General features: G+C 48.3%; 2 protein-coding genes across 2 annotated transcripts in view; one reads left to right on the top strand and one right to left on the bottom strand.

Moving 5' to 3' along the window:
• The window catches only part of oplah (5-oxoprolinase, ATP-hydrolysing), a 25,804-nt gene extending 25,075 nt beyond the window's left edge, over window positions 1-729 (top strand). Inside the window, exon 28 of the mRNA XM_064334150.1 lies at window positions 272-729. Within this exon, the coding sequence (XP_064190220.1) occupies window positions 272-439 (168 nt within the window). The 3' untranslated portion in view covers window positions 440-729. The remainder of the gene's footprint in view (window positions 1-271) is intronic.
• Window positions 730-4,174: 3,445 nt separating this feature from the next.
• On the bottom strand, window positions 4,175-13,296 carry foxh1 (forkhead box H1). Its single transcript, XM_064333913.1, has 4 exons — window positions 13,151-13,296; window positions 10,092-10,718; window positions 5,647-5,751; window positions 4,175-5,255 (listed from the first exon to the last, which is right to left on the bottom strand). Exons 2-4 carry the CDS (start codon window positions 10,617-10,619, stop codon window positions 4,248-4,250), a joined length of 1,641 nt encoding a protein of 546 aa, XP_064189983.1. The 5' UTR covers window positions 10,620-10,718; window positions 13,151-13,296; the 3' UTR covers window positions 4,175-4,247.
• Window positions 13,297-14,362: the final 1,066 nt, after the last annotated feature.

A 14,362-nucleotide genomic window follows, 5' to 3' on the forward strand; every position in this document is an offset into this window, starting at 1 on the left:
CAGACTTACTGAGGTCCGGGTGTGGTGGTGTTGTGATTTAATTCAATTTTATTTGTACAGTGCATTTTACAGACACCATCACAAAGATTATTATGGTGGGCGGAGTTCAGCTTACTGACCTGTCTGTCTGTCTCTCTGTCTGTCTCTCTGTCCGTCTCTCTGTCTGTCTGTCTGTCTGTCTCTCTCTCTCGGTCTCTCTGTCTGTCTGTCTCTCTCTCTCTCTCTCTGTCTGTCTGTCTGTCTCTCTGTCTGTCTGTCTGTCCGTCCTCAGGACATGTTCTGTCTGTACACCCCCGGCGGGGGGGGCTACGAGACGATGGATGCGGACCAAGAGGAAGGGAACGGGAGCGCCCCCCCGGTGAAGCGCAAGCGTCCCAGCGAGGCCTTCCCGGAGCGGGGCAGCGTGTTCGAGTACCGCAAGGTGCAGGAGAGCGTGTAGGGGCGCGGGGGTGGGGGGGCGGCGGGGTCAGTTTGGGGGTTAGGACAGACGAAGGGGCCCGTTTGGGCTGAGTAACAGTGTGCTACCGGGAAACCAAAACTGCCTACGGTGGCAGGAGAACGAGAGAGAGAGAGAGAGAGAGAGAGAGAGTTTGGCACACGGAACATCATTGTCCTTTTTGGAGTTTTTAAAGTCCCTCTTTTTTTTTGATTTACTTCTCTAGATTTGTTAAGAAAAATAATCATAAACCACGTCATTGTAGTACAAAAAATAAATTCGTTTTCAGATAACCCTTTCGCTTCTGCCGTCTTGACTGTACATGCATGGTGTAGACCGTAGAGCATCTCAGCTGTGACTGTTCACTTGGAGAAGAAAAAACAGAAAAAGTGTGAAATTAAACACGAGAGCCTTCCGAGCTTCCAAGGGCAAAAAGACAAAAGGCTCGTGCAGTTTACACAGGAAGCAAACGGTGCACTGTGCTAATGTGCTTCCACTTCCTGTGCGAGACCGAAGCGAGAGCACTGATTGGTCCGCTTGGAGCTTGATTATTTTTGCCTGGCAAAGAAAAGGCCGACCCATGTGAAGGGAAGAGGTGCAGTGAGCAGCTCTGTCGCCAAGTAGCAAGGAGGTTCTTACGGTCCAAAGACATACAGGTTAGGTTACTTGGGGAGTCTAATTGTCCTTAAGGTGCGATTGACTGGTGGCCAGTCCAGGGTGCATTCCTGCTTTCAACCCAATGTCTGCTGGGAAAGGCTCCAGCCCCCTGTCCATCATTAGAAAATGGATGGTGTTATTTTGTAGTCTCAAGTTTTATTTTCATTTTTAAATTACAGCTGTTAAAATAGCATTTTAGAAGAGCAAGCCATTTTGGGAGGGGGTGGGGGTGGGGAGGGGAAGCAGGCTTTATTTAGTTTATGAACATCGAAGACCAAATCGACATAATGGCACGATTTACTCCAAACAGGCCAATCCGCATTAAGATATCCATAACGGCTTGTTGACAGTTTTACCGAGGCTGTGTTCTACCACCGTTCATCCCGACGTAAATGCATACATGGAGATTCCACTCTAGAAGGAATGTAGAGTTGTTCCAACACAGCTTGGCCTACTATAGCAGGGACGGCAGCTAGGATGACAGGAGGGTTAAAACCCCGTTAAATATGCCCCATAATCCTCTGTGGCTTTAGGCAAGGACAATGAGCCGCGGTGAGAGTCCATGCAGAGAGCTTCGCCACGTTTCCAATTACAACAGCGGGGCTGGGAAGAGGACGTTTTTCAAATTCCAGATCAAACAAAACGGACCCTTTCAAGTAATTCCCCCCCAGAGAGACAGAAATTATGTTTTTGTCTTTATTTATCAAAAATAGGGATTGTTCCTCTCTTAAAAAACAAAAACAAAAAAACAGAAAAAAAGTTGTCATTTGATTTGATTCACATTTAAACAGCACAGCTTTTTTTTAACACAACCCTGTATGTGAACTGGCTTTTCTACACAGAAAATGCCTAATTTCCGCCTTAAACTAGCTGGAGCCCTGTCTTTACCGTACTGCAATGGGCCGTTTCAGAGAAGGAATTTGCGGTTACTTCACAAGCCTCGTATGAATTGGAACGTAGCACAATGCAACACTGCCCCCATGTGGTTGGTAAAGAAAATGACAAGAAATATTAAATGGCTAATGTGTGTGGTCACGATAGTGTTTGATATCAAATGTTTTCATTTCCACATATATTACTGAGAATGGGAAAGGAGAGGGGAGGGGGGCATGATGTTCCATTTTAGTGGAAAGAATGTCCTCCCCCGTGAAATTCCACAGGGCCACAGAGCTGTTGGGACTGAGATAAGCTAGCCCAGCAGGGGACGGAGGGGAGGGAGGGGGGGTGTATCCCAGAAGGGAGTATGTGTGTGTGTGTGCGCATGTGCGAATGATTGGTATTTATGGGGGGGGGCAGGGGGGGGTGGAAGCAATAAAAGTATGAGGTGTTGTGAACCAACTACAAACGCAGCAATAGGGACAGCTCTGGAGGACAGTCACTGTATTAACAACAGCATCCACAACCTCAACTGCACAAATGTAAAATCACACTCTTCTGGTAAGACAAAATGAGGTGTCCTAGACCCGGATCCACACCAACCCCCCCCCCCCCCCTTTCCTTACAGTGGTCCAATCTCCTGCATTGGCTGATACAGTAGATTGGGGATGTTCCACTGGGAGGTGGGGGGGTGGGGGAGGGCCATTAGACATACTCTTCCCAGGGCCAGAAACACAACGTACACCTCCATTTGATGCCAAGACCTGTAGGTACTGGAGACGGATGCTCAAAAGCAGCTTACAGCTCACAACCCATCTCCCCCTTTAATCTTCATGGCCACACCCCCAGCTTGTTTTTGTTTTTTTGTTTTTTAAACAATACGGCCCATCACATACAAAAAAAAACCAGAGCTTCTTCTAAACTGCTGTTTGGGCCCGAGTGGTCATACTTAATATAAAAAAATATTTTTAAAAATGAACAGTATTTATTTTCTGGGTCATACCAGCTGTGCAGACGTCAAACTGTAAGGAAATTAATTTGAAACGTGAAAACACAGGACTGTTCACACAGGGGTACAGGGCAGGGGGCGACTTCAGCATTCACTGCACATACATGAATACCTCCTTGGACAAAAACGTGGAGTGACAGAAGCAGGCTCTTTAAAAATAGCTGATTGGAGACCCAACACACACTACATACATACACTCACTCACACACACACACACACACACACTAAACAAACATAAAAGGACCGCCTTCCAGCCTCCAACGGTGCAGTGAAGCAAACACAAGCCTCATCATTCTCCCGCCTTATCTCACAAACTATCAGACCCCGCGCTGCGTATCAGGAGAAGCTCCCATGCTCCAGTTCTCAAAAACGCAGTCTCTTGTCTATAAATAGCTCTCTTTATATTAAGACCACAATCATAACATTCTATGTAAGCAATGCGAAACCTTGTATATCAAACCTACTATAATCTGAGCAACAAAAAAAGTGAATCATTTGAACAACCCCCCTCCCCTCCCCCAACACTGCCTTAAAAAAAACACTGCCTTTCATTGTCTGACTTTGGATGTTCTAAAAACAAAGAAAAACTTTTTAAAAAGACGAACTGAACCGGACAACTAACTGAAAAAAGACATTCCCCTGAGATGAAAAAATGTATACATAAAATCTCGGTCTGAGGAGGAAACATTTATAAAGATTCTGTAAAAATATAAGATGAATAAGACCAAAACAAAAAGATTAAAAAGTTAAGACAATAGTGCAAACGACAGAAAACTGCAGACTGTCCTGGGGTCAGTCGAACAACCGATCGCATTTCACCTCTGTGGTACCATAGACGTTAAGGCACATTTACATCTGGAGTACGGTCCTCCCAAGGTGCACCCGATTGCATGTTTTGAATGACAGGGCGTCTTGCCGTGGGTTGCCTGGCCTGGAGCGTGCGGTTACCCTGAGGCTGAGGTACCGTGGCGATGTCCATGACAGAAGAGGTCTTTGACAATGAGAATTCATGGAGCCAGACCCGTAGGCACAGCAAGTGTGGGTTGCAGTAAGCGGTCTTGTTGACCACCGTGTACATGCAGCACGTTCGTCTGCATGTGGCTGAATGGGTGGTCAAACGTCTTGCGGAATGTGGTCCGCATAGAGCCCGCACAACACAGATCCATAGGCTCAGCCATTACATCCTGCTTCTGGACTTCTAAGCCTGAGTTACGACAAATGGGAGCGTGTAAGTGGAAGGGGGGGTGGGAAGGTGGGGGCGATAGAGAATTAATATTGGGGGTATCGGGTGAGAGGCGGGGCACTCTGCAGGCCATACTGCCCCTGCGGGGGGTGCGGGGACTGGCTGGGTCCCAGAACGTCAAACACACTCTTGTTGGGCGGCACGGACTGCAGCAGGCTGTCCAGGTCCATCAGCAGGGGCGGGGCCTGCAGAGGGACACGCCCCCCGGGGAGGAGGGGCCAGTAGGCGTGGCTCATAAAATGGCCGCCGCCGCCGGCCGGGGGGCCCCGGTAGCTGTAGAAGGGCAGCCCCCCCAGGGGCAGGAAGGACGGCCCCCCGCCGAAGCGCATGCTCGGGGGGGCCACCACGTTGGGCGGGGCGTATTTGGCGTAGGAGGTGGGCAGCTCCCAGGGGGGGGCGGCGCTCCTCCTCGAGGCCTTGTGGGGGGGCGGGCGGCAGTCCTCGAACCCGCCCGTACCGGGTCCCCCCGGGGGCCCGCGTTTCCCGCCCCTCCAGTCTTCGTCCGAGGACGAGGAGGAGGAGGAGGAGGAGGAAGACGCGGGGCTGGCCGAGCTGGCGGAGGCTCTGCGGGCGAACGAGGAAGAGCACCGCGGGTGTGCGGGGGCCGGGGGCGAGAGCTCCGCCCGCGGGTGGGGGCGGGTTTGGGGGCAGGGGTGGTGCTCTCCCCAGGGGTCCCGGGACCGCTCCCCCTCCCCCGCGGCGCTGGCGGGGCGCAGGCTGTGCAGGAGCGAGTCGATGGCGAAGGAGGAGTCCAGCTTGGGCCGGTACGGGTCCTCCGGCGGGGGTGGGCCGCACGCGGGGGGCGGGGCCGGCGCGGGGGGCCGGGGGAGGGCGGGGATGGCGTCGCCCCCCGCCTCCGGGGGCTTGTGGGCGTGGCCCTGCAGGATGTAGGGGGCCAGGTCCTGGGCGAAGACGGTCTCGTCCTGCCGCGACACGGCCGTGTTCTGCCTCTTCAGCAGCTCCAGGGGCACGCGGCTCAGCTCCACCACCCAGAAGTTCCCTTTCCCCTGCGGCTTCCCAGGGTCCTTCAGCACCTGGGGGGTGGGGGTGGGGGGGGCACAGACAGAGAGGGTGACCACCTGCACCACACTGCTTATTTAAGGAGATCCCCCCCCCACCCAGTAGAACAAAAATGGGGGAACCTGGCAGTCGGAGGGTTGCTGGGTCGATCCCCCCGCCGTGGCCATGTCGAAGTGTCCCTGAGCAAGACACCCAACCCCTAACTGCACCCAACGAGCTGACTGGTACCTTGCATGGCAGCCTTTCACCATTGGTGTGTGTGTGAATGGGTGAATGAAAGGGATCAAGGGTTTTTTTTTTTTTTAAATAGCTCGTTCACACACTTGGACGGAAGCCTCGTTTCAGAACAAAAGGTGCCGGTTTCACCTGGGCTGAGGACGGGGAGGGCAGCTAGCGCAAGCTCACCTTGACGAAGCAGTCGTACGAGGAGAGGTTGTGCCGAACAGAGTCCCTCCAGCCCTTGTAGTTCCCCTTGAAAAACGGAAAGAGGGTGCTGATCTCCTTCAGGATCTAGTTTGGGGGGGGGGGGGGGGGGGGAGAGAGAGAGAGAAGAAGAGGGAGGGTCAGCTACATTTCTAAAGCGCACCAATGCTTCCATTCAGTAAACAGGCACATCATGTCAGTACTGCACACTTCACTGAGGTTACTGGGGCAGTGGGCTAAACAGATATTTCTGCTTTCTAACACTCTTCACCGTAATCTAGAAGTGGGGGGGGGGGAAAGCGTTGCTTATTGACACAGCTCTTCCGGTGGTGTAGAAACGAAGACAGTCACCTTGTTCTGCTCCAATAGGGCTCGGAACTACTGAACGAACCATAAAACGGCTTATCTATCAAAGGCCTTAAAAAAACAACAACAGATGAAACGCACTTGCACCGTGTTTCTGCCCTGGCAGATATCAGATTCTGAGACACTGCAGAACACCAGCGCCCTTATCTCACGGCACAGATAGGCAGGAGCCAGATCGCTCCACACACATCAGGGTGCAGTGACTTGTTTCACCTGTAGGAGGCGTGACAGCCGATTAAAATTTGCATGCCGGGCCATTCAGGCATCTGCCTCAGTTTGGTTAAACATGACCAGACTGTCTTAGTCACAAACTGAACTCTCAGCAAAAAGCACAGTATAGCATTCACTATATCTGTAATTGCTCACAAAAAAAAGCTAAAAATTGAGGTGTTTAAAAAAAATAAATAAATAAATAAAATTTAAAAAAAAGGCAAAACAAGAGACTTGCGCATAATATACTTCTGGAGAAACGCATGATAACGTTTAAAATAAAATTGGGAAAAGGTGTAACGCCTGCATCCTTTTTTAAAAATGTTTAATTCAGCTTAATGAGACTGAGCCCCCCGTGTGCCTGTATGCCTGTCTGTGTGCGTGCATGCGTGTGCATGCGTGTGCGTGTATCAGTAGTCGCATGTTAGATTGTTGGGCTATGCCTTATGAGGAGAGGCAGCAGACACAGGCTTGTCTTTGTGGTCAAAGGACGCAAAGCAGCTTTCCTCAAGAGGACAGCCCTTCTCTGTCAATGCCTGACATGTATAAACACCCCCCCACCCCCCCACCCCCCACCTCCCTCCCTCACAGAAAACGTGTCTTTCGTCAAAGCTGAACTGAACTCCCTGAAACTACAGGAGGAAATAAAATGCTGACACATCAGAGTGAAGCTTCGTGCTGTTTGTCACACAGCTAATTACACCTTCGTGCTCTTTATGGGGATACTGAATATGCCAACCTCACCGGCTGCTGCCACATCCAGACCAGTGCAATTCTCACATTTCAAATGCATATTTTAATAAGCATTTATTTGATGTTTCAAAGATACGCTATATGAGCCAAAGTATCTGGACACGCCTTGGTCCAGGGATATTTTGTAATGGTTTGGTTTTAGGCCCCTCAGTTCCAGTGAAAGTAAATCTTAATGCTACAGCGTACAATTTACGTTCTAGACGATTCTGTGCCTCCCCGACAGTTTGGGGAAGGCCCTTTCCTGTTTCAGCATGACAATGCCCCCGGGCACACAGTGAGGTCCATATGGAAATGGTTGCCAGAAACGGTGTGGAAGAACTTGTCTAGCCTGCACAGAGCCCTGACCTCAACCCCATCAACACCTTTGGAATCGATTGGAAAGCCAGCTGCAAGCCATTCCTTGTCGGCCAATCAGTGCCCGTCCTCACTAATGCTCTTCCGGCTGAATGGAAGCAAATCCCTGCAGCAATGCTCCAACATCTAATATAATATAATTCCTATCTAAAACTCTCGAACGTGCTGCGTCTAACCAACTTTCCTCTTTTCTTTCTAAACATAACCTCCAAGACCCTCAGCAGTCTGGTTTCAGACCCGGTCACTCGACGGAGACTGCCCTGCTCTCCGTCACTGAGTCTCTCCACGCAGCACACGCAGCATCCCGTTCATCTGTCCTAATTCTTCTTGACCTCTCAGCTGCCTTCGACACCGTTGACCATCCTACACTTCTGTCTTCCCTGACAAAATTGGGAATTTGCGGACCAGCCCTCAACTGGATTGCGTCCTATCTCTCCGGCCGCTCCTTCCAGGTTGCCTGGGCCGGTGCAGTATCAGCTCCTCGTCCCCTCACAACTGGGGTCCCTCAGGGCTCTGTCCTTGGTCCCCTCCTCTTTTCTCTGTATACTAGGTCCCTTGGCCCTGTTATTGCCGCCCATGGCATGTCATATCATCTCTATGCAGATGATATTCAACTTTTCTACTCTTTCTCTCCCACAGACACTCAGGTCTCCGATCGCATATCCGCCTGCCTGAGTGACATCCAGAGCTGGATGACCAAACACCAGCTCAAGCTCAACACAAACAAAACGGAACTTCTCCATATTCCTTCTCTTACCTCTCCCACTTCTCATCTCCCCATTTCTTTAGGAGACACTCCCCTACACCCTTCACAGAGTGCCCGAAATCTTGGAGTTGTGCTCGACAACAGGCTGTCACTCTCTGAGAATATCGCGGCAACCACCCGGTCGTGCAGGTTCATCCTGTACAATATCCGCAGAATAAGACCACTCCTCACCAATTATTCCACACAGCTCCTGGTCCAGGCCATGATACTGTCACGTCTGGACTACTGCAACTCCCTCCTGGCTGGCCTCCCAGCATCAGCCACCAGACCCCTTCAGCTCATCCAGAATGCAGCAGCACGTCTGGTTTACAACCTCCCTCGTGACTCCCACGTCACTCCCCTCCTCATCTCCCTCCACTGGCTACCAGTGCAAGCTCGCATCCGGTTTAAGACACTGGTGCTTGCTTTCCAAGCAGTCAAGGGGTCAGCTCCTGGTTATCTGCAGAAGATGATCAGACCCTACAAGCCGGCCAGATCGCTCCGATCGGCTACTACAGGGCGGCTGATTCCTCCCCCTACACGAGCAGCAACAAGGTCTCGACTCTTTGCAGTTCTGGCCCCACGATGGTGGAACGATCTTCCAGTGGAGGTCAGAACAGCAGAGTGTCTGAGCACCTTCAAACGGAAACTCAAGACGCACCTCTTCTCTGTGTACCTCTCTCCTCTTCCCTAAACCCCCTCCCATAACTATATAAAAAAAAAAAAAAAAAAAAAAAAAAAATTTTGTTCAGACTATCTTGTTTCTCCTTATTGTATGCATCATAGTAAAGGCTTTTTACCTACATGTTGTTCAATGGACTTAAGCGGACTTGATCCTGAGTTTGGTTACTCTGTTGTAAGTCGCTCTGGATAAGAGCGTCAGCTAAATACCTATAATGTAATGTAATAAAGCCTTCCCAGAAGAGTGGAGGTTGTTATAGCAGCAAAAGGTGGACCAAATCTAAACTAATGGCCATAATTTTGGATGAGATGCCAGGTGTCCACATACTTTTGGCCATGTAGTATACATATTAGCATAGATTCTTAAACAATGGATCAATACTAATATTTTTTATTGATGCACTGTATCACAGCATGTGTAGTTTATGTCTAATACTTGTAGCCATAAAGGATTTTAAAACAAATTGCATTAAAATACTACAGAGAGAACACAAATCTGAAAGACAATTAAAACGTTCAGTTCTCTGAAGATCACTGTGGAAAACTTTGGGACTTGCGCCTTACCTTACTGACAAATAAGTGTTTTTGGTGTCTTTTCTTTTACCCGTTTAGGTTGACATTTTAGGGGACAGGGCCTATACAACGATCCTTTAAAAGCAACCTTGGAATGTGAAATCTGGGTAGCCTAGACATGCGTACAACTCATGGCCTCACAGCTTTTCCCACCTAGTCCTGCCATTTTTGCCAACCTTATGGAACGCATAGACCAAGTTTCGTCTCTCGTTACAACAACGCATGTCTTTTCAGTAGGCTAATAACCCCTTATGACGCGGACCAGTTGCTGAAGTGTCACGCGGAGGTTACGCCGAGCCCTTCAATGGCTCGCGGCCGGTGTGTTTGTGTAGGTGCAGGCAGGCCAGCCCCCGCGGGAACATCACAACCACTCACGAAGCAATAATAATAAAATTACAATTTATCCAATGACACCCGAATAATCAGCTCGATTTGCATCTTTAAATAATACCGTCAAGAATAAACGTGGGGAGCAGCAACATACTCACCAGACCTTACCTCCAACTTTATCGACTACCAAGAGTACTTAAAACATTTTTCTGGTCATTCATAAGCGCAATAAACTGATTATTTTTGCTGGAACATTTGCGAGCTCGGTGTAAACTAAACCCTTTTTAAAGAAAACCGCGAAGCATTTTTTCCTTTAGAACGCAGAACATAGGCTGTATCCAACCCACCAATATAAATTCTCCAGAACAGAAACTTAACTGTCAACAGCACCTGTGCCCTCCCAACCCAGCCTTACCTGAGAGAGGGTTAGCTTCTTCTCGGGTGAATTCTGGATGACCATAGCAATCATCGCTAGGTATGAGTACGGGGGCTTGGGGTACCGCTGATAGTTCTTTTTCCTGCTGCCTTTGGAGTTTGCCTCTTGGTCCCAAGGATCCGGGTGTTCGCTGCGTTGCTGCTTGATCGGCTGGTCCTGGCCTCGCGGCGCTGCCGGGCAGAACTGGGCGGGTTTACGACTGTGGTCCCGCGGCATCTCTGAGTCCATGTACGCGGTGCCACAGGCGACTGGTACAGCTGTGGTGGGCCTCTCTTGCCAGGAAGGGTCCTGCGCCGGCCAGGGGCTGGGATTGCCGTTCCAGCGCGGGGCCGGGGTGCTCCGCGCTACGATGGACGGAGGAGGAGGACAGGCCGGGTGCGCATTGCTCTCCTGCGCGTCCGAAGCGAAGTCAAGGTGATGGTCGTGTTGCGCCCCGAAGCTACGACTGGGCAGGTACGTGATTGCGGGTGGTGCCAGCAAGCTCTGACCCCCCCAGTGTTTTGTCATGCTGATGAATTGGGGGGTAGATTGGGCAGCCACGGCCCGGACAGGAGGAAGAAGGGAGTTCGTCCTCAAGCACCGGCAGACTGCTGGCTCCAGCCGACTCTATTTGAAGAGCAAACAATTAACAGGTCCATGTAAATCCCACAGCGTAATCGAGAGGGGAGTGGAGCGCTATCTGCGGTCAGAGTGACTGATCGCCCCAGGGGGACTAGGGACGTCTGTGTGTGTGTGTGTGTGTGTGTGTGTGTGTGAGGGAAAGACAGTAAATTTGTAAATGGGCCCACGACAAATGTACACAAACGCATTTATCCAACAGCCTAAATTGTGTCCAAATGCGTAAAGAGGCTGGTGAGTTTAAAAAAAAAAAAAAAAAAAAAAAAAGTTAGATTGATGCTCTAAAGGCCTTTAACCCGGTGGGGGAAAAATTCCTCGCTAAAAAACTTCTGTTTGAACACCCCCTCCCCCTAAGGTGTTAGGACGGGTGACAGAGAGAGAGATAGCTGCCCACCCCCTTTCGCATTGTAGGAGCTTGCTTACAGTAACCAGAGATAAGTTTTGTGATATGCCAGTATCGCCTTAAGACGCCAAGTGATCTTCTCAAAGATTGGGGTGGGGGAGTTTTCAGTGGGGGGGGGGGGGGTAAGTGAGAAACGAGAGAGGAGGGGGTGAAGAAATAAAATGGGGGGAAATTAAGCTAAAAGAATATGGATGGATGACTTCACATTCAATCAACAAGCTCTAACAAGCAATATACATTGCACTGCTAATAAACAAACGTAACCGAGATTAACACTTTAGCATGTTGGTAGGACTAGTTGCTGTTGATAAGGGAAATATCAATAAGCATTCTAATACGCATTTAAGATACATACGTGAATTACGTGGACGTTAGTTTGATATCGAAATAACCAATTAATGGGATTTCATGAGATTTAACTTATTTCATGATAGGGACGGCTTGTAGTTTTGGCAAAAGACCAAAGATATTGAAAAAGGTAAACGTGCACATAGGCCTACATTTCACCGAGTTACAGAATCAAACGAATCCGGTTTGAGGTTTAAAATCCTAAATCTGCTATTTATAATCAACAATGTCGTTCATTTGTAGGATATTTAGATGGTTCTAAAATCAATGACGCCAGGGATAACCACGTCATCCAGCTCTAGTTCACATACATTATGACGTATGCTTAGTATGTCTAAAGTGGAATTTTATACGGTTTTAACACGTCTTTGAATCACGGAAATAGGAGGCAAAAACAAACAAATAAATAAAAATAAACGTAACATAAAAATTAGCACCAAAAAGCTTTCAAAAAAATATCTTAAATGAATGTGACACTCTTTAAATGTATTGCTGTTGGTCGCTTAGCATCCTTATGGCGATATGGTGGTTCTTTTGCTAGGGAATATGCAGTTTGGCGTCGTTGACGTTCTGGGAACTGGCAACTGCCTTTGTGAGACTTAATGTAGTGTTAATGCCCCGGTCCATACCGCTCAGCAAGACAGTGAAAACAAGTTGGATTAAGGGAGATTCTCCGGAGTACGCTGTCGACGTCCCCTACCGGGGGGTACTTTTTAACATGTGAGGGAATACAATTGTCTGTTCAACACTATCCGTATTGTTTTATTGTATTGACCGCTGCTGGGTGACAAACACTCTAATCCCACTTTGCAGTCTTTGGGGAATCATCTCGCGCGGACTGTTTACTCTGCATGGGCCACTCAAGAGCTGCGCTGCAATGCAAACATTTGCCAGTCCCGATGCGCAGGATTGATGGTGCGCAACCGCACTTGGCTAACTGTGGCAGAGAATACATAGCCTAATTATATCCGAACTAAAATGCGTGACCGCGTAAATGACGAGCAGGCGAGAACTGACTCTAAAGCGGTATGTATTTCGACGCCTCTACGGTCACCATATTACTAAAAACCAATCTAAATACGAGACTTTGGCATACTTTATAGGAAACAGACGCATTTGTCACTTGCTGTTAGTTTCATTCTAACCGACGTATTTCAAATTTCTGCCCTATCCCTCAGATTTTACACAGACGTAGTTGAAATGCTTAATCCCTCTATTTAACCGAATGGCCATTTGATGGGGTCGTTATTCAAAATAACGCAATGCACAACATAGGCTTAATAACTTAAACAAGGACACGATGGAAATTAAACGCTATACAGTACGCACATAGCCTAAGCAACACTGATTCAGCTACCAAAAAATGAATAGTATACTAAAGACATTTAGGCAATTTATTTCCTTGAAAATGTATTCCATCTTTCATCACTGATATTGGGAGATCGTCAGTTAAAAGGCCAGAGTTTATTTCTTGAACCTTCAGAATTACAGATTGCTCATTCGACTGTTTTCTTCAAAACCTAAGACAGCCTTCAACCTGCGTCAATAAAAGATCAAATTTAGTTAATTGCAATCTCAAACGACAATGGCCGTTCATAAAATGTTTAGGCCGTTAAGCGGTCTGATCCGCATCACCTTGGAGACAACTGGAGAGCAGTGCGTAACCTACCTTGCTGAAAGGATTCCTGTGACTCCAAATTGTCAAACAGAAGGAAAACTATTTTGATTTGTCTATGGTGTTGTAACGTAATGTGTCACTTCAGGGGGAAACTGCAGGTGCAGTCAAAAATTGACGCCCTCACCTGAATCGGATTGCAATCACCTTCTGATGATCATGACGCCTGCATCTGATTGGCCGATTCCAGCCACTCAGAGAAGAGTATGTATTCTCCGAAGAGTAGAGCAACACTTCGCCGGGCTGTTCAAATTGCATCAGAACCGAATTTAAATTATTCATACTAAATAATAAATTTCTCACGCTACTCTTTGTATATTGACACTATGCCTATTTGACCGTGACGAGAAGCAAATAAACAAATAATACAAACATAAATTAATACATTTTTAGAGATCCTTTGATGTCCGTATCAGCATATGATCCGGAACCCTCGGCACGTCTTCACACTGATACAGGTACATATTAAGTAACGTGTAGAGCAAGGTGAAACATATAGTGCAAAATATTGACAACAGGTAGTGCAATGAATAAATAAATGAGTGAATAAAAAAAGACTATAGAATATACATGTAATATGTGCAATATAAATGATAAATGAATTAAAATATGCAAACAGATTGAATACGTGCAAAAAAAACCCAAAAACAAATGGTAGACAGAAAGTGAGAGGTGGTCCGGGGAGAGTTAAAGGGGCTAATGCTGAGAAAAGTTTGAGTTGTATGTGAACACAGCGACCGTTCTTCTGTAGGCCATCAGCCGGGCAGCAACCACGGTACCAACAACAATACAGCCTGCAATACGATACAATAATATATATTTAAAAAAAACCCAGAAACAAAACACTACACAAGGCAAGGATTCAACAAGCTGACTCAGACATGTCAAGAATAGGAAGTGAACTTTGCCTTTGTCTTTAAGGGATACAGACTGTAGATGGCTGGCGTAGGTCGAGGAAGCGTCTAGAAGAAAAAAGAAGGGAAAAAAAGAGAGGGAAAGGAACAGATCCCGCGGATTGTGCCGATGTTGTTTGCTCTAATCCCGTAAGCCTCCGCGGGCCCATCGCACACGCACAACAGCCTCTCGTGAGAAGCCGAGGTCCTGCTGGGAGAGCCTGCCTTTGTCTCCGAGGGCAGATTGCCCATCGCTGACGCCCGGTGACCCGCTTGTCTTCTGATCAGCGACAGACCACGCTCATGCCGGGGC

Source organism: Anguilla rostrata, chromosome 4 (assembly GCF_018555375.3).
Source record: "Anguilla rostrata isolate EN2019 chromosome 4, ASM1855537v3, whole genome shotgun sequence".
Lineage (NCBI taxonomy): Eukaryota > Metazoa > Chordata > Actinopteri > Anguilliformes > Anguillidae > Anguilla > Anguilla rostrata.

What these genes read in the sequence shown, in the direction of transcription:
- foxh1 (XM_064333913.1), bottom strand. Translation starts at nt 10,619, where the DNA reads ATGACAAAACACTGGGGGGGTCAGAGCTTGCTGGCACCACCCGCAATC. An exon ending in AGAAGCTAACCCTCTCTCAG is followed by an intron (nt 5,752 to 10,091) that starts GTAAGGCTGGGT and finishes CCCCCAAACTAG; the next exon opens with ATCCTGAAGGAGATCAGCAC. An exon ending in CGTACGACTGCTTCGTCAAG is followed by an intron (nt 5,256 to 5,646) that starts GTGAGCTTGCGC and finishes CCCACCCCCCAG; the next exon opens with GTGCTGAAGGACCCTGGGAA.